General features: G+C 47.9%; 1 protein-coding gene and 1 long non-coding RNA gene across 6 annotated transcripts in view; one reads left to right on the forward strand and one right to left on the reverse strand.

Annotated features, from left to right (window-relative positions):
- Positions 1-2,329, reverse strand: part of LOC144589525 (uncharacterized) — a 300,406-nt gene extending 298,077 nt beyond the window's left edge. Inside the window, exon 1 of the long non-coding RNA XR_013545685.1 lies at positions 1,831-2,329. This is a non-coding gene — a long non-coding RNA (uncharacterized LOC144589525). The remainder of the gene's footprint in view (positions 1-1,830) is intronic.
- LOC140707408 (active breakpoint cluster region-related protein-like) overlaps positions 1-27,101 on the forward strand; it is a 122,649-nt gene that overhangs the window by 38,276 nt on the left and 57,272 nt on the right. For 4 of the 5 annotated variants that reach the window (XR_013545681.1, XM_078394370.1, XM_078394371.1 and 1 more), the window contains one exon: positions 25,219-25,430. Coding sequence is in view for 4 of the 5 variants with exons in the window: in XM_078394370.1 (XP_078250496.1) it covers positions 25,296-25,430 (135 nt within the window). In the remaining variant the exon portion in view is untranslated. Of the gene's footprint in view, positions 1-22,383; positions 22,759-25,218; positions 25,431-27,101 lie in introns of those variants that run through there. The other variant, XM_078394369.1, reaches the window with a different exon arrangement.

Consider the following 27,101-nt stretch of genomic DNA (forward strand, 5'->3'; position numbering starts at 1 on the left):
CAGGTGGCATGGATAGGAGACGGACGTGCCTCCCCTCACATTTAGAGTCCACTCGGATGGAGGCGACGAGGGCCATCAGAACTTTGGGATTTCTCTGTAACATTTATATCCTGCAAAAACATGCTTTGGAATGAAATTAAAATGAGACAGAGGATCCAAAGTGGCTCATTTTGTGCAGCCAGCAAAGATGGCCAGGGATTATTTCACCAGAAAGTTGGGTTCTTGTGACTATTTGGCCGTTTTGGCTGGTGGATGATGGGAGTTGTCACCCATTGCACCTGGAGGGGAGGGATGGGGGAAGGCTGTCATTTTCGGGCAGGGTGGACACAAAGTAATTTGTTTAGATTACTGTTGTGAAACCGGATAAGGAAGAGTTACTTTTTAAACAATTTATTATTAAGTTTTCAGGGTTTTCTACTGTAATTACAAGAGATTGCTTTTCAAAAAGCGAATGAGGGTTAAACCTTTATTTACTGGTCAGGAATACGTTGTTTCCTGAGCGTGTTATCTCTCTTTCGCCCGGTTCGCAGAGCAAGCCAATGGCCGTATTTATTGCATTTTTATTTCTTTTCTCTGTTCGGTGCCAAAGTCGGGACAGGAAAGTTTGCTTTCCTAGGAGGGGTGGATAGAATTGTTCCTTTGGAAATGAATTTTTTTAAAAAAGTGTTTGGCTCTGAAGGCAGGTGGAGAGGTTGAGCAACGCCTATTACTGTATCCGGGCTCCTTGCACAGAATGAGTCAGGTCGAAACTGAAATATATCGCTGGAACAGGGAAAAGGCTCGGATCCGATTTCCACCTGAACCAGGAAGTTCTTCTCCAGGTAGTTCTGGAGGCAACACAAGCTTGATCCCCCTGAGGGGATGTGTGGGGGACAAGATCAGTTCTCCCGCCCCCTCCGAAAAGAAAACCACACCCTGCTTCTGTGGGCCATCAAAACCTAGCTTTGTGCGTCCTCTGAATCAAGCGACTTCCCAGTTCCTAGAAGGGGCCATTTGGGGCCTTGAGGGAAGCTTCAGGAGGACTGCAAGAGGGAGATCAGAAGACATCAGAGCATGGCCTTTTGTGTGTGTGTGTGTGTGTGTGTGTGTGTGTGTGTGTGTGTGTGTGTGTGTGTGTGTGTGTGTGTGTGTGTGTGTGTGTGTGTGTGTGTGTGTGTGTGTGTGTGTGTTGCAATTTGTGAATTTGGAGTGACTCTTTTGGGGCGAGGGACAGAATAATCAGAGGGTCCCGCCTTCCAAACCTCCAGGAAAATAATAATAATAATAATAATAATAATAATAATAATAATAATAATAATAATAATAATAATAATAATAATAATAATAATAATTTATTGTCATTCTAAGTATATACACAGTATACCCATACAACGAAATTCACAGACACCCAGAGACCAGACACATGGACACACATAACATTCCCCAAACACTCCTCACCCACTAAAAAATCCCCCACTAAAAATACAAACATCTACACCGCAGGCCAAGTAACACAGTCCAACTAATTATTCACTACTGGTGGTCTTTAAGCTCATTATTAATTGCAATTATAGCTCTGAGATAAAAACTATTGAGAAAACGTGTGGTCCGAGTCTTAATTGTTCTATATCTTCTGCCAGATGGTAACAGTTCAAAAAAGTTATAAGCAGGATGGGAAGAGTCTCTCAGGATGTTGTGTGACTTCCTTAGACAGAGGGATGTGAAGATGTCATCCAGGGTTGGTAGCTGGAGCCCGATGATATTCTGGGCACTTTTAATGGTTCTCTGTAGAGCTTTTTTGTCTGCTACAGAGTTACTCCCAAACCATGCCAGAATGCCATAGGTTAGGACAGTGGTTCTTAACCTTTTTGAAAGAAACGCCCCCTTGAGCCATTGAGGAAGTTATCATCGCCCCCCTCCCCACGGTGATGATATTTATTTATTTATTTATTTATTTATTTATTTATTACACTTCAATCCAATGACCCCTGAAAACAAAATTAAACTCCAAGAAAATGAAATGCCCCCAAAACAGTAACATTTAATGATTTAGTTGCAAGTGAATTTTAAGATGCAAAAAGAAATATAAAAAGGGCATAAAAACAAATGCAGGAACTAAAAATTTAAAGACAAAAAGTCTGAAACTAAATTAAAATTGGAGGAAAATATATATTCATGCACACTGTAAAAAGGCTGCAGCCATCTTCACAGGTTTGGCTTGCTCCAGCGCCCCACTACCGCCCCCTTCTGCTCCAGCGCCCCCACGCCGCCCCTTTTCGTTCTACCGCCCCCCTGAAAAATGAAATCACCCCCTGGGGGGCATTATCGCCCACGTTAAGAACCACTGGGTTAGGAGACTCTCAATGGTGCTACGATAGTACAGTGGGGTCTTGACTTGAGAACTTAATCCGTATTGGAAGGCGGTTCTCAAGTCAAAAAGTTCTCAGGTCAAATCTGCATTTCCCATAGGAATGCATTGAAAACCATTTGATCTGTATCTGCTCTTTTCCGTCCATAGAAACTAATGGGAAGCTGCTATTCCGCCTTTGACCACTAGAGGGGGAATATTTTCTTTCTTTTTTTCTTAGGTCATGAAAGGTTCAGGGAAGGCAGGGAAAATACAGTCCAGGCAGTACCAGTCAGTTCAAATTTTGCACTTTCCCTGCCTCCCACGTGGTTTTTTTTTCAGTTCTTAACTCAAATCTAAGTATGTAAGTCAAGTCAATATTTTCCTATGAGAGTGGTTCTTAAGTCAAAATGTTCTTAACTCAAGCCGTTCTTAAGTCAAGACCCCACTGTATGACAGAAGTAAATGCTGAGATAAATTTAACTTGCCGAGCATTCTCAGGAAATACAGCCTGTTCTGTGCCTTCTTCGAAAGAAAAGAAAAAACATGAGATTTTTGCCTTGAGTCGCCCACTTGTCTTAACCAATGCCCACCGAAATCCTGCACCTCCTCAACATTAATGGGAATATAGGAGGTTTTTCCCCCTGCATCCCTCCCACACCTTCTTTAATTTATTTATTTATTTATTTATTGGATTTATATACCGCCCCATAGCGCTAGAAGCACTCTCCGGGCGGTTTACAATTTTTAATTATACAGGCTACACATTGCCCCCCCAGCAAGCTGGGTACTCATTTTACCGACCTCGGAAGGATGGAAGGCTGAGTCAACCTTGAGCCGGCTACCTGGGATTTGAACCCCAAGTCGTGAGCACAGTTTTAGCTTGCAGTACAGCGTTTTAACCACTGCGCCACAAACCAGATGTCTGTGGTTTTGGAAACAGATGGTGCTAACATTTGCTGTCAAGCTGGGGGGGGAATGCTATTTTAAAGTCTGGTGGTTACCATTCCAGTTTGCCTTTAATCTGTTTCTAGTATCAGATTTAGTGATGATGATGATGATTTACGACCTAATGGTGGCCCTCCTAGGGTTTTCTCAGTCGACTCAGAAGTGGTTTCTCGCCCCCCCCTCCTGGGGGTGCCCTGGGTCCCCCATGCAGCTGGCTCAGGGCCACCTGGGTGCAAGCCAAGGAAACCCATCAGCCACCCTCGCGCTGTGTGGTCTCAGCTGCCTCCTCTCTCTGGAGGCGTGATGGTGGTAATTCAGATTCTTTGTCCAACAGAAGGAGATAATTAATAGCGTCTCTGATTGTGCCCCGTGCAAACAGTGACAGGATTTCCTCTCCTCTGAGAAATCATGGCTTTATTTATTTAGTGATTTGAGCATTTGTTTTAAAAGTCTGCCTCTCTCTCTCCCTGACAGTCGATGCTGCTCTTTTCCCTCATAACAGAAGCCCTGCAGGCTAGGTCAGCTTGAGAGGGAAGGGCCGGCCTCAGTTTTGTATATATGAAATAAATCACATTTCTGGTTATCTGTGCTCTGGGGGGAAAATATGTCTTTGCTGAGGAGTGGAATCTTAGAAGGGTAGAATTCTTGAGAGTTACAAACGTGGACATGTTGGTAATTTATCTCTTTTTTATCGTATCAGAAAGGCTCTGTTTGCCAGCAAGGGCCAGCATTCAAATTGAGCGAAGCAAAGTTGCCAAGGTTCTCCAGCCTTGCCTTGCTAAGCGTTCTAACGGCCCTTCCTGTCCCATCAAAGAACCGAACTGGCAAAAGATTTTCTGCAGCTGATGAAGGCCGTGCTGGCTGTGGATGATAGGAGCTGTAGTCCAAAATCCTCTGGAATGTGCCCAGTTGGGCCAAACCCAGTTTTGACCCGGGGGAGGGGACTTTGCTTTTATCTCCAGTTATTGATCAGATAGAAGAACAGGGATCTTTTTCTGGGCACCTCCTCGGGAGGTGGGTGGGATTTGAGAAGCACCCCCGTCTTCTCAATTAGGTGATTCAGCTGCAGGGTTTCGGGTGGAGGTCTTTGTCAGTCCCTGCCTCAACGCCACCGAACTCTGTGGGACTCCTCTGCGAGTAGAAATGTGTAGGATGCCTATGGGTAAGTGGCGACCCGCAAGCCTGTGTCTTAGTAAAAACGGTGTGGATTTTGGTCGGAAGAGGCTTCCTTGCGGTCAGTTCCAAGACGACCGGAGAGGTGGCAGCAGAGCGTGGGTAGCAATTTTGTCTCTCCGTTCAGGAAAGGAAGTGATGTGCCTGGTCGCGCGTTGTATATTTTATCTTGTGGAGAAAAGCCACCCTGACCATTTCCTGAGCTTGCTTGCTCCCTTCCAATCCAGCCTGTGTTTCAGTTAGCTTGCCGTTTGAGTGTAGGGGAAAATTAAAGCAGAACCCGGACTTGAGAAAGGTGGAGCAGGGCCAGGATCCTGGGGAGTAAACCATTGGTGGGGGGGGGGGAGAGATTGAGAGAGCGAGAGAGCGAGCGAGCGAGAGAGAGAGAGAGAGAGAGAGAGAGAGAGAGAGAGAGAGAACCACTTCTTTGCCATAGCCTCTGTCTCTGGCTTCTGAGCAGCTTCTGGCTGTCCTCTCTCTGAAGCGGGAAACGGGGTTGTTCACAGCCGTTGATGCAGGAAGATAGAGGTGGGTTGTTTTGGGGTACATTCTTAAATCACACCTTCCTCCCCCCCCCACTGCCAAAGGAAAAAGTTGGGGAAACTTGACTTCATAAAAATCGAATCAAAGCAGCAGGTCTCTAAGCATCTTAAGCTGATTGGGGGTGGGTGGGAGAGAAATACAGATCCCATAATCCCCTAGCAGCCTCGCCTCCTGATTTTACGGCATATTCATTCTATACAAGATGATCATTAAAGTATCTGGAGAGACTTGCATGCTTTTAAAAGCCTGTTTTCAATGACTTGTTTTTATTTTGGAGGAGGGGCTTATACTCCTTTCTCTTCCCACTCGCTCTCTCTTTTTTTTTAAAAAAGTGATTTTTTTTTCCTGAAGAGGGAGGAGAAGTATAGCTTTTGAGGTGTTGTTCCCCTCATCCATCATCCTCCCTTTAATTTGGCTGATGGAGGTTTTAGTCCCACAAGATCTGAAGGGCCACAGATTTATCTTCCTAGATAAATTAAAACGTTCCCTCTTATTTCCTGAAAGAAAAGGAGCAGTTGTTGTTTTTTCAAAGGAAAAACGGAATATTTAGTGGAGATTTAGTACAACCCCCAGTCAGTAGGGTTTTACTAAAGCTAAGGAAAACAGAAAGGTGGGCATGAGATGGACAGACTCCCCATGGGGGTGGGAGGAGGCGCCGCCATGGGGGGGGGCTTGCTGGAAACCTCTCTCCTGCTCAGGGATGGATCCAGGCTGCGCCCTGAGGTTTCCAAGGCGAGGGCGACCCCCTCCAGCCCTGATCTCTGGGCTGACCCAGGGCACGCCCCGTCTCCCCCCCCTCTGGTCTGGACAGCTCCGGGGGGGGGGGAAGGACAATGGAATGGGCGGAGTTACCTCCAGCAATTTCCTCCTGAGCCCCCTCCAAAAAAAACTCCTTTGGTTTCCATGCCAGTTCTGGGGGTCAGGACAGATGGAAATCGAAGAAATATATATATTTTTAACTAGGCCACAGATTTCCTATGATGAAGAAACATTTTGTCTTCTCGTTCCTTTCATGAAGATGATTATTTCCCTGTGAGTTCCCTTTGTTTTTTATTCCTTTTTAAAATATGGTTTTATTTTTATTGTGTTGATGCCTTATTTGGTGCTTGATTTAAAACATCAAGTCCATTTCTGGAATCAGTGGAAATCAGTCCGATGTGGAGACTCCCGGCCTTTCTCTCACCCCCCGGGGTGCGTCTGAAGAGTCCGAGCAAGACCCGGGGTCTCCTTCAGCCTGACCCACCTCGATGGAAAACAGGGGTGTTGCAAGGATGGCCACAGCCAAGGAGCCTTGACTCGAGACCTGCAGGTTCTGAACCTCTGGACTCCAGAGGACTCTGATGTTTGCACGCTCTACATGCTCCTGAAAAGAGACCCCCCCCCAAAGCCACACAGATCTGCATCTTCATAAACATAGATCACAAGAAAGATTTTTATTGAAATACATCAGTAGTTAACGTATGATTACTGTGGGAAAGTAATCAAGTAATAATAATAGTGGTGATAATGATAATAATGATAATAATGATGCTAATGATGATGATAATAATAATAATAACTGAAATTTGGCAAATAGCGATGATGGGAAAGCAGTGCAGAGACTCGAGGCTGCTCCGTGAGCTTGGGCTCTTTGTGTTCCTGGTGCCAATGGAGGATGCTAGCAGAAGGCAGAAGATGAAAACCTGCACATCATCTTCTCCCTATAATAAACGACAAAAGTGGGAGGGACCTTACAGAAGCAGAAGACATCAAGAAGAGGCGGCAAGAATACGCAGAGGAATTCTATCAGAAAGATCTGGATGTCTCGGACAACCCAGACAGTGTAGTTGCTGACCTTGAGCCAGACATCCTGGAGAGTGAAGTCAAGTGGTCAAGTGCTCCAACTACTGTACGTTGCACTCATTTCACACGCTAGCAAGGTTATACTCAAAATCCGACAAGGTAGGCTTCAACAGTAAGTGGACCGAGAACTCCCAGAAGTGCAAGCTGGATTTTTAAGGGACAGAGGAGCTAGAGACCAAATTGCTAACAGGCGCTGGATTATGGAGAAAGCCAGAAAAAAGTTCCAGAAAAACATCTACTTCTGCTTCATTGACTAAGCAAAAGCCTTTGATTGTGTGGACCACAGCAAACTATGGCAAGTTCTTAAAGAAATGGGAGTGCCTGACCACTTTATCCATCTCTTGAGAAATCTATACATGGGACAGGAAGCAACAGTTAGAACTGGATACGGAACAACTGATTGGTTCAAAACTGGGAAAGGAGTACGACAAGGCTGTATGTTGTCACCCTGCTCCTTTAACTTATACGCAGAATACATCATGCGAAAGGCCGAACTGGAGAAATCCCAAGCCGGAATTAAGACTGCCGGAAGAAATATCAACAACCTCCAATATGCAGATGATACCAGTCTGATGGCAGAAAGTGTGGAGGAATTAAATGAGGGTGAAAGAGGAGAGTGCAAAAAACAGTCTGAAGCTCAACATAAAAAAAAAACCAAGATCATGGCCACTGGCCCCATCACCTCCTGACAAATAGAAGGGGAAGATATGGAGGCAGTGAGAGATTTTACAGTAGTACCTTGACTTACGAAATTAACCCATATTGGAATGGTGGCCGTAAGTCAAAATTTTCACAAGTCGAAGCACCATTTCCCTTAGGAATGCATTGAAAACCGATTAATCCATTCTGGCCAAAGAAAAAAAATACCCCCTCCCCAAAATAAAAATAAAACACTGCAGGCCCCATGGCCTGCAAAAAGCCAAAACAAATCCAAAAATAAACATCCCACGCTAGTACTGCAAAAAAAAAAATCATCAAAAAACAAAACAACACAGAAACATACACCCCAGCCCAAACCTACCCGCCAAAATTCACCCAGAACAACTTTTTAAAAAGAAAAAAAAGCAGCAACGTGCTGGTCCGAAGCCTCCTGGGGGTCTCCTGCTGCGGCGATCGCGGCAGTGGGGGACCCCCAGGAAGCTGAGCTCAGACGGGATGGTCCAGTGGCTCGCCTCCCGGCGATGGCGGCAGCAGCGGTGGAAGCCAGGGAGGCTGAGCCTCCCTTTTCCTAACCGTTGGGGCAAAAGAGCTACTAAGAAGCAGCCTCTTCGCCACCAATGGTTTGAATTTCCTGCCCTCGACCTACGAATGTCCCTACTTACAGACATTTTGACCTACGGACTGCTCCAGCTGGAAAAATTTACATCTACTTGCACCCGGAGCTGTCTGTAGGTCAATATATCCGTAAGTAGGGACGTTCGTAGGTTGAACTACCACTGTACTTTTTTGGGCTCCATGATCACTGCAGATGGTGACAAAATTAAAAGACGCCTGCTTCTTGGGAGGAAAGCAATGACAAACCTTGACAGCATCTTAAAAAGCAGAGACATCACCTTGCCGACAAAAGTCCGCATAGTCAAAGCTATGGTTTTTCCTGTAGTGATGCATGGAATTGAGAGCTGGCCCATAAAGAAAGCTGACCACTGAAGAATTGATGCTTTTGACATATGATGCTGGAGGAGACTCTTGAGAGTCCCCTGGAAGGAAATCAACCCTGAGTGCTCACTGGAAAGACAGATGCTGAAGCTAAGGCTCCAGTACTTTGGCCATCTCATGAGAAGAGAAGACACCCTGGAAAAGACCCTGATGTTGAGAAAATATTGGAGCCTCAGCTTCAGGATCTGTCCTTCCAGTGAGCACTCAGGGTTGATTTCCTTCAGAATTGATACGTTTGTTCTCCTTCCAGTCCAGGGGGCTCTCAAGAGTCTCCTCCAGCACCACAATTCAAAAGCATCAATTCTTTGATGGTCAGCCTTCTTTATGGTCCAGCTCTCACTTCCATACATCACTACTGGGAAAACGATAGCTTTGAGTATGTGGACCTTTGTCGGCAACGTGATGTATCTGCTTTTTAAGATGCTGTCGAGGTTTGTCGTCTTTTAACAAAATTAAAAGACGCCCCTAGCAGGCGTCTTTTAATTACGTGGCTGCTGTCTCCATCTGCAGTGATCATGGAGCCCAAGAAAGTAAAATCTGTCACTTCCTCCATATCTTCCCCTTCTATTTGCCAGGAGGTGATGGGACCAGTGGCCATGATCTTAGTTTTTTTTTTATGTTGAGCTTCAGACCGTTTTTTGCACTCTCCTCTTTCACCTCATTTAATTCCTCCTCGCTTTCTGCCATCAGACTGGTATCATCTGCTTATCGGAGGTTGTTGATATTTCTTCCGGCAGTCTTAATTCTGGCTTGGGATATCGTCCAGTCCGGCCTTTCGCATGATGTATTCTGCATATAAGTTAAAGGAGCAGGGTGACAACATACAGCCTTGTCGTACTCCTTTCCCAATTTTGAACCAATCAGTTGTTCCGTATCCAGTTGCTTCCTGTCCCATGGATAGATTTCTCAAGAGATGGATAAAGTGGTCAGGCACTCCCATTTCTTTGAGAACTTGCCATAGTTTGCTTTGGTTCCACAAAGTCAAAGGCTTTTGCTAATCAATGAAGCAGAAGTAGATGTTTTTCTGGAACTTTTTTCTGGCTTTCTCCATAATGCTGCGCATGTTAGAAATTTGGTCTCTAGTTCCTCTGCCCCTTCGAAATCCAGTTTGTACTTCTGGGGGTTCTCAGTCCACATACTGCTGAAGCCTGCTTTGGAGGATTTTGTGCACAACCTTGCTAGCGTGTGAAAAGAGTGCAATTATGCGATAGTTGGAGCATTCTTTGGCACTGCCCTTCTTCGGGATTGGGATGTAGACTGATCTTTTCCAATCCTCTGGTCACTGCTGAGTTTTCCATACTTGCTGGCATATTGAACGTAACACCTTAACAGCGTCATCTTTTAAAATTTTAAACAGTTCCACTGGAATGCCATCACCTCCACTGGACTTGTTGTTAGCCACCCTTTCTAAGGCCCACTTGACTTCACTCTCCAGGATGTCCGGCTCAAGGTCAGCAACCACACTATCTGGGTTGTCCGAGACATCCAGATCTTTCTGATAGAATTCCTCTGCGTATTCTTGCCGCCTCTTCTTGATGTCTTCTGCTTCTGTAAGGTCCCTCCCATTTTTGTCGTTTATAATATCCATCTTTGAAGAAAATGTTCCTTTAATATCTGCAATTTTCTTGAACAGATCTCTGGTATTTCCCTTTCTATTATTTTCCTCGATATCTTTGCATTGGTCATTGAAGAAGGCCCTCTTGTCTGATAATACTATTGATCATGATAATACTCCTGATAATAAGACGATATGGATTTGGCCCAATCTTCTGGCTAATATTTTCACCCTGGGAAGGGAACCTCACCCGGTGTGCACACAGGGATCCTCTCCAACATGAACTGAATGCGCTACAAGAGCGCCTCTTGGTATGCCACCGTGATGATTTTCGGGCACACATACAGATGCTGCAGGTACATTTGGGGGAGGCCCCGCCGTTGATCTCCATGGGGGAGGCCTCGCCATCGATCTCCATGGGGGAGGCCTCGCCATCGATCTCCATGGGGGAGGTCCCGCCGTCGATCTCCATGGGGGAGGCCTCGCCATCGATCTCCATGTGGGAGGCCTCGCCGTCGATCTCCATGGGGGAGGCCTCGCCGTCAATCTCCATGGGGGAGGTCCCGCCGTTGATCTCCATGGGGGAGGCCTCGCCGTCAATCTCCATGGGGGAGGCCTCGCTATCGATCTCCATGGGTGAGGCCTCGCCAGCAATCTCCATGGGGGAGTACTCCTCGTCAATGTCCATGGGGCAGTACCCGCTGTCGGTCTCCATGGGGGAGGCTTCGCCATCGATCTCCATGGGGGAGGCCTCGCCGTCAATCTCCATGGGGGAGTACCCGCTGTCGATCTCCATGGGGGAGGCCTCACCATCGATCTCCATGGGGGAGGCCTCACCATCAATCTCCATGGTGGAGTACTCCTCGTCGATCTCCATGGGGGAGTACTCCTGATCGATCTCCATGGGGGAGTACCCACTGTCGATCTCCATGGGGCAGTTCTCCTCGTCGATCACCATGGGGGAGTACATGCTGTCGGTCTCCATGGGGGAGTACCCGCTGTCGATTTCCATGGGGGAGGCCTCACCATCGATCTCCATGGGGGAGGCCTCGCCATCGATCTCCATGGGGGAGGCCTCACCATCAATCTCCATGGGGGAGTACTCCTCGTCGATCTCCATGGGGGAGTACTCCTGATCGATCTCCATGGGGGAGTCCCCACTGTCGATCTCCATGGGGGAGTTCTCCTCATCGATCTCCATGGGGGAGTACATGCTGTCGGTCTCCATGGGGGAGTACCCGCTGTCGATTTCCATGGGGGAGGCCTCACCATCGATCTCCATGGGGGAGGCCTCGCCATCGATTTCCATGGGGGAGGCCTCGCCGTCAATCTCCATGGGGGAGGCCTCGCTGTCAATCTCCATGGGGGAGTACCTGTTGTCGATATCCATGGGGGAGGCCTCGCCATCGATCTCCATGGGGGAGGCCTTGCCATTGATCTCCATGGGGGAGGCCTTGCCATTGGTGTCCATGGGGGAGGTCCCGCCGTTGATCTCCATGGGGGAGGCCTCTGCCTCCTCTTCATTTTCCCACTTCTCTTTTTCATCCTGAGCAGTCAGGACCTGCGGGGACCCCTGAAGCCTTATTCTGTGTTCCAGATCTTCTTTGCAAGTTGCTCCAAGAGGCAGAAGGCCCCCCAAGGGTTGAGAAACCCGTCTCGGAAGCCCCCGCCTGTGCTGGGCTGTTCTTCTCCTCACGTGAGCTTCAAGTTCTTCTTTTCTGGGGAGGTTCAGGAATGGGAGACGCCAGACCTGGATGGGAATGGAGAGACATGCCCTCTGTTCTTTTTCCCCAGTCCTTGTTCTCTCAGGCCCTTGCCCCTTTGCTGGTCTTTGCTCATACACCTGCCAGAAAGAGAAAATGAAGAGAAAGGTCCAGCATGAATGAGAGTAAAGAATAACTAGTTCTGCTTCGTGGCCTCTGTGAATGCACACATAAGGGTTTAGTCTGCGCCTGCGCTGACGTTCTTGGAGCATTCTAGAGCTAAAAGTAATAATTTTATGAGATGATTCCCCCATGAGGCGCCCATGCTCTTCCCACCCAAGATTCCCCTCAGTTCCTTTTTTCCGCCATGCTCTAAAGTTCTACAGAGAACTAGAGCTATTTCTACACAGTTTTCCCTTAACTTATTGATCACCTCCCTCTAAATCGGATACTTTCCCTTCTCAATTATCTAATCTACGATCCCCCGTGAGTTGTTTTCGTTTTCCTTTGCCAGCCGTTTGGCTTGCCCCCACCACACACACACACACACACGTGAACCATTTACTTCTTTCTCCTTTCCCGCCTTTTTCGGCCTCCTCTTTTTGACTCTCGGGCACCTTAATGATTTTCTTCCTGAGTAAGCTACATCTTACCCAGATAGGTGCAGCAAGTTCGGTAGTCGTGCACCCCTCCCCTTTCTTTCGGATCCTGTAATAGCTTAAGTTTTATTCTTGGTTTCTTAGTCTTCCATACAAATTTTGTTGTCAGGTGTTCCAATTCTTTGAAATATTTGAAATTTAGTAATATTGGTAGATTTTGAAAGAGGAATAAAAGTTTAGGCAAAATAATCATTTTTATCGTTGCAATTCTTCCCATCAATGACAGTTGTAGCTTCTTTCTTTCCTCCAGTTTTTTCTGAGTTTCCTTCTGTATTCTAAGATAGTTCTCTTTCATTAAGTTGCTGGGTTTTTTTGGTGATGATGACTCCTAAATCATCCTAAATGATTTTTTGTACAGTGGGGTCTTGACTTAAGAACGGCTTGAGTTAAGAACATTTTGACTTAAGAACCGCTCTCATAGGAAAATATTGACTTGACTTACATATTTAGATTTGAGTTAAGAACTGAAAAAAAAAACACGTGGGAGGCAGGGAAAGTGCAAAATGTGAACTTTCAGTTAACTGTTGGCTAGTGAAAAGGGTGCCTGTCTGCTTCCTCACTCCTCCCAGCGTTTAGAGAGTGGATTGGGAGACAGTCTTCAGACTGCCTGGTACTGCCTGGACTGTATTTTCCCTGCCTTCCCTGAACCTTTCTTGACCTAAGAAAAAAAGAAACAAAATATCCCCCTCTAGTGGTCGAAGGCGGAATAGCAGCTTCCCATTAGTTTCTATGGACAGAAAAGAGCAGATACGGATCAAATGGTTTTCAATGCATTCCTATGGGAAATGCAGATTTGACTTGAGAACTTTTTGACTTGAGAACCGCCTTCCAATACGGATTAAGTTCTCAAGTCAAGACCCCACTGTACTTCTTCAAAATTATTTTCCTTCACCAGATTTCCTTCTTCTTTCTTTATGTTTTTAATCATAACTTTTGTTTTTTGGTAATCATTTTTGAGACCTGCCACTTGTCCATAATCTTCTATGATTCTCAATACTTCATCTAGGTCTTCTTCAATAAATTAAGGCCAGAAGTTTATTAAGGTGATGAATTGCATCACAAAGATGTTACCCCTACACCCACAAATTGCAGGGCTTTTGCCCCTGCACCCGAAAAAAGGCATAAATCAATCAATAAATAAAGGCCAAAAGTTTATTAAGGTGATGAATTGCATCACAAAGCTGTTACCCCTACTCCAAAAAATTGCAGGGCCTGTTGCCCCTGCACCCCAAAAAAGGCATAAATCAATCAATAAATAAAGGCCAGAAGTTTATTAAGGTGATGAATTGCATCACAAAGATGTTACCCCTACACCCAAAAATTGCAGGGCCTGTTGCCCCTGCACCCGACAAAAGGCATAAATCAATCAATAAATAAAGGTCAGAAGTTTATTAAGGCGATGAATTGCATCACAAAGATGTTACCCCTACACAAAAAAATTGCAGGGCCTGTTGCCCCTGCACCCAAAAAAAAAAGGCATAAATCAATCAATAAATAAAGGCCAGAAGTTTATTAAGGTGATGAACTGCATAACAAAGATGTTACCCCTACACCCAAAATGGCAGGGCCTGTTGCCCCTGCACCCCAAAAAAGGCATCAATCAATCAATCAATCAATCAATCAATCAATCAATCAATCAATCAATCAATCAAGACCAGAAGTTTATTAAGGTGATGAACTGCATAACAAAGATGTTACCCCTACACCCAAAATGGCAGGGCCTGTTGCCCCTGCACCCCAAAAAAGGCATCAATCAATAAATAAAGGCCAGAAGTTTATTAAAGTGATGAATTGCATCACAAAGATGTTACCCCTACACCCAAAAATGGCAGGGCCTGTTGCCCCTGCACCCCAAAAATGGCATAAATAAATAAATAAAGGCCAGAAGTTTATTAAGGTGATGAATTGCATCACAAAGATGTTACCCCTACACCCAAAAATGGCAGGGCCTGTTGCTCCTGCACCCCAAAAATGGCATAAATAAATAAATAAAGACTAGAAGTTTATTAAGATGATGAAGTGCATCACAAATATGTTGCCCGTACACCTAGTAATGGCAGGGCCTGTTGCCCCTGTACCTCAAAAATGGAATGAATGAATGAATGAATGAATGAATGAATGAATGAATAAATAAATAAATAAATAAATAAATAAATAAATAAATAAATAAATAATAAAAAAATGCCTTTCTATTGATACTTTAAAATGTTATATATCTGCTACTGTTGCCCATTAACCAGATGATTCTGGTCCAGTATAACTTTTGTCTCACTCTATGGTCCCACATCTTCTCAGAGGACTCAGTGCCACCCGTCCTCCATGTCAACGCTTTGTTCCTCTATGGTCGATGGATAAGTCTAAATTCACTCAAGTGCCCGCCATTCGAGCCCATTTTCTCTTCAAATGCAAAATTACTTACTTCAAACAGCCTTCCTAGGGGCTGTCATAACACGCGAAATAGCCGGATTGTGATCCGATCCACCTGTTACTCAATTTTCCTGATAAAGTAACTTCCTACTTTAATGTCTCGTTCCTAACCTATTCGACTAGTTTTCATGTTTATCTAGGCTTCATCGTACCATCATTCTTCAGATTACCATGATCTCCACCATATTGATGTAAGACGCTCACCAGGGGAATCTTGGGTGGGAGGAGCATGGGTGCCTCATGGGGGGATCATCCTATAAAATTGTTACTTTTAGCTCTAGAATACTCCGGGAACGTCAGCGCAGGCGCAGCGTAAACCCTTACGTGTGCATTCAGAGAGGTCCCCTCGAAGAACCATGGTTACAGGTAAGCAACCTGCCTTTTTCCCATTCTCTTTTTCTCAAGAACGGACACCAGATCCGCTTCCTATCTCTATGCATTTTGCTTACTTATGGAAAGCAAACCCATAACAGTAAAGCCACAGCCTACCTTCACCTGGGCGCTGGAAAGCTGGGGTGGCGTTTGACGGACCTCAAAGAGGCGCCTGGAGCATCTCTTGATTGAGTCGCAGAGGTTTGGAATAAAAGTGAAGCTCTGGAGGATCTTCAAGAGGAAAACAATCTGGTAACAGAATGTTACGAACAAGACGAGGAGAGTTAAGATGAGGTATCTGATGAAGGTTGCAAGGAGAGTAACCAGAAGCCTGCGCTGGGTCTGCTCCATCCTTGGATCACCACCGATGCCAGAGAGCAGGTGACCCACCAAATAGATGGTTGTAACCAAGATCATCATGGATTCCAAGGTGTTCCAAAAGAAAGTAAAACTCTGCAGGAGTTCCCAAACGAGAACAAACTGCACACATAATGTCATCAAAGTGATAAGAAGAAAAACGATGAGATAGCTGACTGCGGCTACCAAGATGTTCCCGGGAGGAACCGGGACCTTGCGCCGGGTCTTCGCCATCACTGGATCAAGACAGCTGACTGAGCGCCTGTCACTCACCAGATGGGTGGCTGCTGTCCTGGACCAGAGGTTTTATTAGGGTGATGAGCTGCATCACAACATGACCTCACAAAGAGGGGTCAGGGTCCTGTTGCCCCTACACCCCAAAAATGGCAGGGCCTGTTGCCCCTGCACTCCAAAAATGGCATAAATAAATAAATAAATAAATAAATAAAGACCAGAAGTATATAAAGGTGATGAATTGCATCACAAAGATGTTGCCCTACACCCAAAAATGGCAGGGCCTGTTGCCCCTGCACTAAGAAAGAAAGAAAGAAAGAAAGAAAGAAAGAAAGAAAGAAAGAAAGAAAGACCAGAAGTTTATTAAGGTGATGAATTGCATCACAAAGATGTTGCTCGTGCACCCAAAAATGGCAGGGCCTGCCTTGTTTTCCTGACTGGTCCCAAGTTGGAAACAAGGACACAAGTTGACAGAAAAGTCCTTGTCTCTGCTTTAGAACCCTCGTTTCTCAAAATTCTTTGGACTCTTGCAATGGATTCCTGGGTCAGGCCAGGTTGTGAGAGACCCCGGTTGGGTGGTCTCTGAAAGGGGAGTCCAGGAAATGTTTGTAACCAAAATCATAGTAGAGACATATCTTTATTTTTTTTTTAAAGTTATTTTAAATATTGCTAGTTGGCCTTCCTTTTGAAAAGGGCCGTTGGTGGCTTTCAAAAGTACATGACTGTATGCTTGTGTGTGTGTGTTTGTGTGCATGTGGTCCCACTGGAGTTCACATAGTTTTGTCGGAAGTTCTTTTGCTATCAATAAAAATGGATACCGAAAACCAGCATCCATATTATGGGATACTTACCAAGCTTTTTGACCGTGCAGGGATCTCAACCCGTATCCTCCTCTTCCAAATGTAATATTCAAACAATTATACTCGACGCTGGCTCGGTCAGAATGTATATAGCCAGAACATCTTGGCACGTATCCTGTTGCAAAGCTATATGGAGAACGCGGGGAAAACATTGACCGCACCGGGAGACTGCCACTGAAAAGAAGTCCCTACTTCTGTTTCGAGGTCCATTCAGCTTCATCTCATTGCACACCCTCTGTGCCCATCCCAAAACCCCAAGGAGCTATTCTTTCACTCATAGCAAGTTAGTCAGACGTTGGGAGTTTGACTCTCCACTGGGCAGGGGCTGATAGGAGATGTTTCCCCCCCCCCCGGGTATTTCAGACCCACCCCAAGGATCTCTGGAAGTCACTTCTCTGGAAGAAGCGAGCCCTTTCCCTTGCACCGGAGAGAGGCGTTTGGATTCTCCTGGAGGGGACCGTCAAGGAGTCAGGCTGGCGGGGTATCCCCCGGGCCCAAGTGTTGGAGGCAACTGTTGGCCCCTTACGGGCAGGAGGGCCGGACCACACAAAAAGAGACCACTTTAGCACTCTCAGGAACCCAAGCTGGACTTTTCTGGACCGTACTTCTGAAGGGCAGATTTGCACAAAGGAAGCCGCTCCGCCTTTGGGGAGCAGGCAGAAATTCAAAGGGTAGAGTAGTCTCGGTCATCTCCACCTCCTGCCTGCCCAAAGGATGGCGTGGATCCCTTTTGATCGCAAGGTGGCGCTGGAGGGCTCTCCAAAAAACGGGTGCTGGGATGGGGCACTCAGAGGGATCCTAAAATTTGCAAGGTGTTTCTCTCTCTGTGTGTGTCCCTTTCATTCTCTCCACAAATGCTGAGGGTTTTGAGAAGGCCTGGCACAAAACGGGGGAGAGGAAAGGAGCTTTTCTTGATGATGGCGCTTGTTTTTCTTCTCCATCAGCTGTGTGTCTTCAGCCCGGGATGTTCTTCCCCGCTTGAAAAAAAATCTTCCTTTGCTCTTCTTACAACCAATGCAGGAAGGGACGGGGTTGTGAAAGCAGGCCGGCCAGCCTCTGAGCATGCACAGAGGGATTTTTGCTGCACCGTCCCCAGCATCCCTGAGATCATGGCTGGCCTGGGTGTCACACACTTGAAACGAGCAGGGCAGTGGCTTGTCCTAAAATCTATTTCTGGGTTTCAAAATAAAAAGCTCTCACTGCATATAAAACAAGTCAAGGTGCCTCAGAATGGCTGGCTGTGGACCTGAAGCTTTCTAAAGCACGGTGGGCCATTAAAAAAAATCCCCCCATCTCAATGTGACTCTGTTTTGTCTGCACTGCCTGGCAGTGGCTGCTTTCCACACCTTGGGGGGGGCAGTGTGGAAGGTGTGTGTCTTTCTCCAGTTCTGTCCAGAGAGAGAGGTGTTACAAATTCGAACCCAGGACCTCCTGTATACAGGCAAAGCACTCCCTTCACTGCGGCCTGGTGTTCTTTCAAGGTGATGTGTGTGGCTTTCCCTGCCCAGGTTCCCCCCCTTCCGTGCCACGACGCACCAGTGGGGTTGCCAGATCCATCACCCACGTGGGCACCTTGCACCGTCCTAGCCGCTGGGCGGTTTGGGCGGCCGTCCCTGGTTTGCGCTAAGCAAGGATCAGCGAGGCTTCGTTTGCTGATCCAAGCGAGGCCACTTGTTCTTTTCACTGGCACGTAATCCCGGGGCTAATTTTGGTGTGTTCTCTCCTCCGCTCATCCTCAGTTTCCCACCTTCTGTTCGTGACTCACCGCCCCCTTCCCTCGTGAGTCACGGGGGCCGGAGAACAAGGGAGTGAACGGGGAGGGGGCTGCGCACTGGGGTGGGGGAGAGAGAGCTAAGTGGGGGGGTTGAGTTTTTGGCCCTGGGGGGATGAAATTAGTCAGCTGGGGGTTAGTGTATTCCCCCCCCCAGTCTTCCACCCTTTTCTGACAACATCTGGCATGACAGGTCTGTGTGTCTTTTTGTCCGCTTGCTGGTTCCCTAAATTCTCATCATGCAGGGTTTTGGTTTCTGCCGTTTGAGATCCAAGATACTTGGAATTTGGGATTTTAGGCAGGGAGCCGTGGATCCGAAAAAGACTGGGCTCCCGTCCAGGAGATCATGTGCCGAATGAAGAAGCTACAAACCTCTTGGTGGTTTTTATAGTAACGGTGCAGGGTGCCACGCACAAGACACACCGTGGTTGGTATTGCATTTACTGTAATCTGTAGTCTTGAGATTCTTCACAATAGGTTTGTATCGAGATGACCTGGGAAGTTTGGTGATTTGGTGGTTTGCTTGCTTGCTTACTCATTAATCTCTCTATCTGTTTATCTGTTTGTCTAGTTGTTTCTCACGTCCCCTCCTGTTAGGATTTAATTTATTTGTCGGATTAAAACAGTTGCAAATCGGATTTGAAATCTGAGTAGAAAACCCAGTGAGGACAATTGTGTTGCAAGCCGACGGGAAGAGGTTTTCGAGGGGAAAAACCCACCCATTTAAATCCTAGATACTCCCAGGCCTTGCTTCACGAGAAGGGGTAGGGTGTAAGATCGTGATCACGATGATAACCATAATAATAATACAACTGTGGGTTCAGTTTGGGTTTTTTATATAATTAAATTGAGTTGATTAGCATCAGGGTAGCCTGAGTTGTGTGAACAATCCTTTAGGGTTCATTTGGGGGGAAAGGAGCAAAAGTGTGGAAAGTCTTTTTTTTTTTAAAGTAGAAATCCAAGAATGGCCAGCCAGCTGTGCTTGGGGGGGGGGGGGTTATGGGAGTTGTAGCTGATGAAGTATGTCTTCTCCCAGGCATCTTGCGCGCTTAGAACTCGAACTGCTGATGGCTTGAAGGGGGGGGGCAGAAATATGTGTTTGGTTTGTTATTATGTGCTGTCTCATTGCTTCCGATTTATAGAGACCCCTTGGATAAGCCATCTCCAGAATGTCGTGTCCGGTTCTTGCAAACGTAAGCCTGTGGCTTCCTTTAGAGAGTCCATCCATCTCGTATTGGGTCTCCCTCTTTCCCTGCTTCCTTCCACCTTTCCCAGCGTGATGGTCTTCTTTTCCAGAGCCTCCTGCCTTCTGAAGATGTGCCCAAAGCAGGACAGGTTCAGCGTCGAGAATAGAGTTCAGGCTTGATTTGCTCTCGGATCCCCCTTGTTCATCCGGCTGGCAGCCCGGAGTATGCGCCATGCTCTCCTCCTGCCGCACCGTTCCGTCCTCGCGCTGTTTGGTCGATGGGTGGTGTTGCCTGCGATGTTAGCTGAGGGGGCAAAGGAGTGGGTGGGAAGTCGAGAGGATTAGGCGGGAGGGAGGAAGGGTGGCCGCCTGCTGTGCCGCCACGATGACCCCCAGGGACGGACCAGTTGGCAGTACTCAGCGAGGGCCGCTTCTCCGCTTGGCTGGCTCGCTGACATATTGGGGTTGATGTCCTCCGCGTTTCCTTTGGCTAAATGTTAAAACAAAGCGAGGAGAGGGCGGTGGGGGGTCGAGCAGAAGGAAGATGGAGGGAGGGTGCCCCCCACGTTCTCCTTCCTCGTGGCCTTGGCTTCTGCCTGCCTAGAGAAGAAAGAGAAGAACAATGAGGAGATGGAAGAACCCCTTCGTATTACGGCACAGAGATCTTTTGCCTCTATTCACGGCTTGGATCGGCAGCATCTTCCGACATTTTGACGAAAGAATGAGTCCCCCCCCCATCAAGCCCTTTTTTGAATCTGGAGGGGCCAGAGTTTGAACCTGGAACTTTTTGGTCTACCAAGCAGCAGCACTGCTATATCGCTTTTGGCAAAATAAGGTTCTAGTCCTCATGAACCCAAAGATAACTCTGTCACTGCAGGGTTTTAGGTGGGGAAGGGTCTTCCCCCATCCCCTCTTCCCCAGTCCCTTTCTAATCGGAGGTAAAACCTAGGGCTTTGTCCAACACCAGTATTCTAGAATTTTGCAGAGAAAGATTCTAGTCCTCATGTTTTGGAACAAATCTTTGATTTTAAAGGTGTGGTTCCACATGTGACTGTCTCTCCTCCGAGAGCTATTGTATGGAAAACCAGAAATTGCCTCCCAAGAACTTCCAGCATTTGTATTTCTTTATCTTGTCTGTTCTGGATGGATGTTTGGCTTATTTCCCCCCCCCCCCTTACTCCTCACGCCCTCTGTTATTCAGAATTTGAACTCAGGCCATTCTGCACCCAAAATGTGGGCCGGGAGCTATTCAAACAAAGCAAAAAGCTTACCGCCCATCACCAGTCAATGGCTTTATGATAGGCGCTGAGCTGAAATCAGAAATTAAGTGTTATAGCAGAATAAGCTATTTATTCCTGGGTTCTGAAAGGGCCTCCTTGCATTTTGTCAGATCCTGAGATTTGGAGCTTCTTAAAAGACCACAAAATTGTGGTGTCACCCCTCGCTTGTCCCATATGGATTTATCCAGCCGTGTACTTTTCCATGCAGTGGTCAAGTCTTGCTGAGTTCCACAGGCCTTACTCCAGAGCAGAGTTTGAAATAACATGTCAGAAATAAAAACCTCCCTTGTAATTACTTCCTTTTTGCAGCAGATGTAACCAAGTTACATGATGATTGCAGCTGAAGATAGGACACCGTTTTCGGGTGTAACTCTTAATTAACTCATCATCACCGTTACAAGAAGTGTGTAGCCTTGTTTCTCAAATCCCATGTTGTACTACACACTAGTGGCTTGTTGCATTTATGGGCGTAGGGGAAGAATTAACTAAATATAACAGAGTACGTTTTGAATCAGCAAGAAGAGACAGAGTTACTTTGTCAGCTGTCAAAGTAATTATAACCGTCTGCATTTGTGGGGCCTTGTGTGTGTTTTATAAAGGCAGTTAATGACTTTTAAAAAGTAATTTTCCAAACTCAGTTGGAAATCATCTCGGCTTCAGTGGGCGAACAGCCTGTCTGGACCAGCTGGTAACTGAGATTTTGGGAGCAAATGGCAAGTTTTTTAAAAGTTGCATTTTTAGGTAACTAAAACCCACAGAATCTGTCAGTGACAGAGGCCACGTCGGCTGTTGTAATCCTCAGAAGTTCATTGGGGGGGAGGGAGGAGGAGGGAGAGCCTTTTTTGCTCTGGACAGGCTTTGGGACTACATTTCCCATTATCCCTTGCCCTTGGCTTGTCCGGAGGCGGCTGGTCCATGAAGTTGGCTGGGTGGGGGCTTCTGTAGCAAGGAAGGTGACAGATGACCTCGTGTTCACCGTGTGTGGGGTCCTCCCTTCCGCGTGCAAAGAGGGGGGGCTTCCCCACTGGGCTCCAGGCAAGCCATGCTTCTAGCCCTCAGGAGGGAGCCTAGCAAAAGTAAGAGAGCTCGGGGGGTGGCACTTTTTGAGGCCCAGGAGAGCATGGGGACTTCTCGGGGTGCAGGAGGGGAGCGTGGCCGCCGTCCTGCACGGGGCGTGATCGCGGCTTTCCTTGCCCCCCAACCCCCGCTCGTCCTCAGAGATCCGTTGCAGGGCACGGGAGACTCATCTTCTCTCTTCCCCCCATGCCATCCATGGGGGGGGGAAGAGGGGGGTCCCCTCTTCACTGTGGCATAATCATTATCCCCCCCCCTTTCTGTCAGGCAAAAGAGGAGGAGGTGGCGGAAGAGGAGGCGGGACAGAAGGTGTCTTCTTCGCCTTCTTCGCCATTGGTGGGCAGCTCCTCCTCGCCTTCTCATCCCCCCCCCAGACAAGCACGCTTTGGAAGTAAGCTCCCCCCCCCCGCCGACTCTGCCAGCCCCAGACATCCCTCCCGGCAGGGCTGGCGTGTACTCCTCTCTCCCGGTGCCGCCCGCCTGTCATCACAGCCCGGCTCCTTTTGGGTGGGTGGGTGGGGGGCTTCTCCCATCCTTGCCCTACTCTCTTTCTCTCCCCCCTCGCCCCGTCCAGGCTGACATTGGAGGATCCAGACTCCAAATTGGCCTCCTGATTTCTGACCCCCCCTCCCTCTCGCCCCCCTCCCCAAAAGCCCCTTCCTTCCCCATCCTCTCTTCGTTTTGAAATGCTGGGCGGCTGGGAGGTCTGAAGGCTTTTCCCTCCTTCTTCCCTTCTCCCGATGGAGCCCCTGAGCCAGCCGGGTCTGCCTCGCCTCTCCTGGATCTACAGCAGTAGGTCTTCCCTGCCGGGACCTTCCCTTTTTATTTATCTATTTATTTGTTTGTGTATGTGGGGTGTGTGTGTGGAGATGGGATTAGGGTTTGATTCTCTGCTCGATCTTTTGGGGGGGAGAATGCTCGAGATGCTCGCCTTCCTGGTTGGCACCGCTGGCTGTTTTTTCTCTTCTCTTTTCTTCTTGGCGATGTGGGGTTAGGTGGACTTGGCATCCTGGGTTGGGGGGGATTGCAAACTGAGCCCCGTGGAAGTCCCCAGAACAGGGGCACTCCTGCTGATGGAAGTCCTTTTGGCCAGGGGGCCAGCTGGGAGAGATAATCGTAGCCCACCTCCCTCCCTGGTCCTTGTTTGAAACGGTTGGGCAGGTGGCCACTCAATAAGGGACAGGGCGCGTGGCTACTAAATTAGGAGCCGGTGGCTACTAAATAAGGATGTGTTCCTCAAAATAAGGCGGGAGCAGCTGCCGAATGAAGTACCGCAGCGGGTGGGCTACTAATCAAGGAGCTCCTCTTTGAAATAAGAAACCGGTGGCTAGTGAGTTAGAAACAGGTGGCCGCTCAATGAAAAAATAATAATTTCTGGAAATGAGGAGCAGCTGGCTGGTTCGTGTCCACGCCTCAAACCCCCCCTCCCCGGCACAAGTCTTTTGAGCATCTTGTGATCTGGTTGGGAAGGCCTTTGTGAACAGAGTAGCCTAGTGGGTAGAGTACAGTAGAGGGCGAGGAGGTGTGAGATCCTGGTTCCTGCCTTGAAACCTGTGATCTCTCTCAGCCTAGTCTATCTCGCAGGGGTGTTTGTGGGATACACGGAGGAGCAGGAGAGACACCGATGCTGAGGGAATCCGTATTTTCCTCCAAGGAACTCTCCGTTGGGGGGGGAGGCTGGACTAGATGACCTTTAGGTGCATCTTTGAACCCTCCCATCCTAGGATTCTAAGTTTCAGCTTAAATTAGGAGCCCAGAGGACCCACTCTGAAGAGTCTGGCGGCTGCTCTCGTGCCCCTAAGGGACCCAGCACAGACAGCACCAGACTTGGAAAAAAAGTTGCCTCTGGCGTTTCGGAGCCCTGCCTCGGTTCAGGCAAGGCCAGACCCTCTCATATAGTCCAGCACCTTCCCTCCGCCCCATCAATAGTCCAGGGGCCAGAGGGTGGCTAATCGGGCCGGGAAAAGCCTTTTAAAGCCAGGTGACCTGAGCTCCACGTGGAGTCCACAGGTCTGGTCCTTGCTCCTTAATCTTCACAACAGCCCTGCGAGGTAGGTAAGTCAAACTGAGGATGATGAAGGGGCTTGTTTAGCTCTGCAGCCCCAGCAGAGGGTTTTGGACCTGGGTCTTTCAGAGAGAGTCGTGACCCCGTCCTGCGATCTCCCTTTCTCTCTCTCCTTCGCCTCTTCCTCCTCCTCCTCCTCCCCGTTATTCACCAGGGTGCTCTGCCACGCGCATCGGGGGCACCCAGCCAGCCAGCTGCCGCATGTAATTGAGGGATTTGAAGCGGCACTCAAGGAGGCGTGCTTAATTGGGGGAAATGTGGGGAAGTGTGTCAAGCCATGAGGGTGGGGGAGGCGGGGGAGGGGTTAGGCACCGGCAGGCACACGTGCGTGCGTTTGAGTCTGTGCAGAGTGGGTGGCGGGAGATGGGTTTGCAGCAGGGAGAGGAGTGGGTTGAATGGTGCCCCCGGAGGGGGAGAAGGAAAGGCAGGCGGTTGGTACGTGCCCACGTGTTACCTCCCTGCCTCGAACCATGCGCAGGGCTTGCCTCTCTCTGCCGGTGCACCTCCGGGGTGTGGGTGTGCAGGCCTCTTCCTGAGTCCTTGATTTATTAGATTTCCATGCCACCTTTCCTCCCCACAAGTTCAAGGTGTGGGAGGGGTGGTTCTCTTCTGCTTCCAATCTGGCCCAAGATGACCCGGTGATATCTTTAATCTGAGTGTCCTGGGTCCTCGATCCAGCAACGTTGGCAATTACAGTATACCTGTGGTTTTGTGGCTATAAATTACGGACAAGGCATTCCTTGCTTGTAGAAAGCCAGCAGCTCAGGGAAAAGGATGAGATGCAGCTGGTCTTCCTCACTCAGGCAGAAGTCCTGGGGAAGGGCTTTCAGAAAGTAAAGCATGCAAAGTTCTTCACTCGCCCCTTCTTCAGCCTGACCGTCACCCAAAATGGGCTTCTGTTTGGCTCTCGCCTTTGGGCTCAGGGTGGCAAATTTGAAAGAATCTGTATTGACTTCCGAGCAGGCGACGTTGATTTTGCAGGAGGCGATGGCTCTGCTCCAGGGTTTGGTCTAAATTTAAAACAAAAAACAAGAACCGTCCACGTTGCTGCACCCTATCTGCAAAAAACAAGTCTGACATCTCGGATTGCTCTTTCAGCGTTCGGACTAAAACCCACTGGGGATTTGCTGCCTTCACTTGGGCTTGCAGCCCACACTGACCAGGCTTCCCCATTTTTCTTTGGACAGATTTCAACTACGGCACCGAGGAATATGATGCCGAGGGCAACGAGGAGCCCAAAGTTCCCCCCGGCGGCTCAGAGACCATGCCTTACATTGACGAATCAGCCACTATGTCCCCCCACCTCGGTGCCCGCAATCCAGAGGGGGGCAGCGCCGGCGACAACAGGGACGGATCGGAGAGCGTTTCCCCCACCCCTGCAGATGGACCGGGTGCTGCGGTAAGTGGCTGGAATTTGAGCCGGGGTGCTGTCTCCTTCTTCTTTTTTTACTTTTTGTTATTTTATTTACAAACCAAGTTCAACTAGAAATAATGTTTGATTTCCGAAAAAGCGGACCTATAAAGTGCAGGTGTGCAGAAAATCGCAACATACCAGGCTGTGTGGGAAGGGCACATAACGGGACAAAGGAAAGCTGCTTGCTGAGTTATATATGGCTGATCTCTGAGTAGGGTGCTGTTGACCAGTGCCTGGGAAGTATTTTCCCACATGCTTGCTGGAGAGGCATGTGAGCGGGAAAGTTGCCGTTAACTTACGAGACGTGCGCATGAACAGTGGCCGTGCCTGTCACCGGGAAGAGGGGAGACACTTAAAGCATAAAGATATGTTCATTGTTCCCTCCTCCCCAGCAGGCACGGTTTCTGTGCAGCAGGGTTGGGTAACCGGACGCCCTGGGTCAAATCAGGCCTTCAAGCCAAATCCAACCCTTCCAACCTTTTCTGAGGGATTTTCTCTTTTCTAAAAGGCTGAGCTGCTTCCTCAGGGCTTTGGTTACCAGCTGTAGGAGCTTAAAAGTAAAACCCTGACCACCACCCCCACCCACCCATCCCCGGGCACATGACCTCCGGGAATGTCTGTGACTCGAATTCAGCCCTCGAAAGGGAATTGCCCACGTTGGCTCAAAAATGTCATGCAGAGAGGTGTTTTCCAGCTTGCTGTCTGTAATCTTTTCAGAAAAGTAAAACCTGTAATTTCTCCCCCTCCCCCGCATCACCTCTGAGAATAAACCCATTGCTGTAATTATCCTGTATAAAAAGGTCTGTGTTTGCATCAGGGACATCCATTACAACCATTGTCATTTGCACTGCAGTTCATTTGTAAGTATAAACTGTATGTCTAAACCGCAATAATGGTGTTAAAGCCACACAAGAGGAAATCAGACTTCTTGAACACAGGCTGTTCTAGGATTTTGTTATCCCGGCGATTTACGGGGAAATTACATTTGTTGGTCAAATTGGTCTATTTGACGGGGATCTTTGGCTCTTGTATAAGATGAGAGCTTAAGACACGTGACGTGGCCAATGGATATTGCTATAAACGAGGCTGTGCATATACTTTAAGCTGCTTGGGAATTAAGTGCCAACAAAATTGGATTTTTTTAAAAAAACACTTGGGATCACTGGGATTAGACTGGTTGCTGTTTTTCTATGTGTCCAAACTCCCTGGAATCATTTATTTGTTTGTTTGTTTGTTTGTTTGTTTAGAGGTGGGAGAGAATGACGGGCTCGAAGTCAGCCAATGGATATTATTTCATCTATGGGGACTTGAACTCGCCTCTCCTGAGTTCTGCCCCCAAACGTTGGTAATTACGGCTGTACATAAATGCGCCACTTATGTCCAGCATCCTATTGTGACCCGGAATGGGAGCATCGGCTCTTCAATTTGTGATTGTTTGCGCCTGAGATTTACACTAGTGACGCTTATGACGGCGCAAATCCCCTGCAGGATTCTGGCCTCTGGCTTAGAGCCCGTTTCCTGGGCATCCTGCATTTCAGAGCGTCCAGGTTTCTTGAGCAAATGACTTAAGCAAGAATTAAAAAGAGTCTGGTTATCCTTGGATACCCTGGGAGAAACCAGGTTTTTGGACGACACTTCCCAGAATGCCCACACTTG

The sequence above is a fragment of the Pogona vitticeps genome, chromosome 5 (genome assembly GCF_051106095.1).
Source record: "Pogona vitticeps strain Pit_001003342236 chromosome 5, PviZW2.1, whole genome shotgun sequence".
Lineage (NCBI taxonomy): Eukaryota > Metazoa > Chordata > Lepidosauria > Squamata > Agamidae > Pogona > Pogona vitticeps.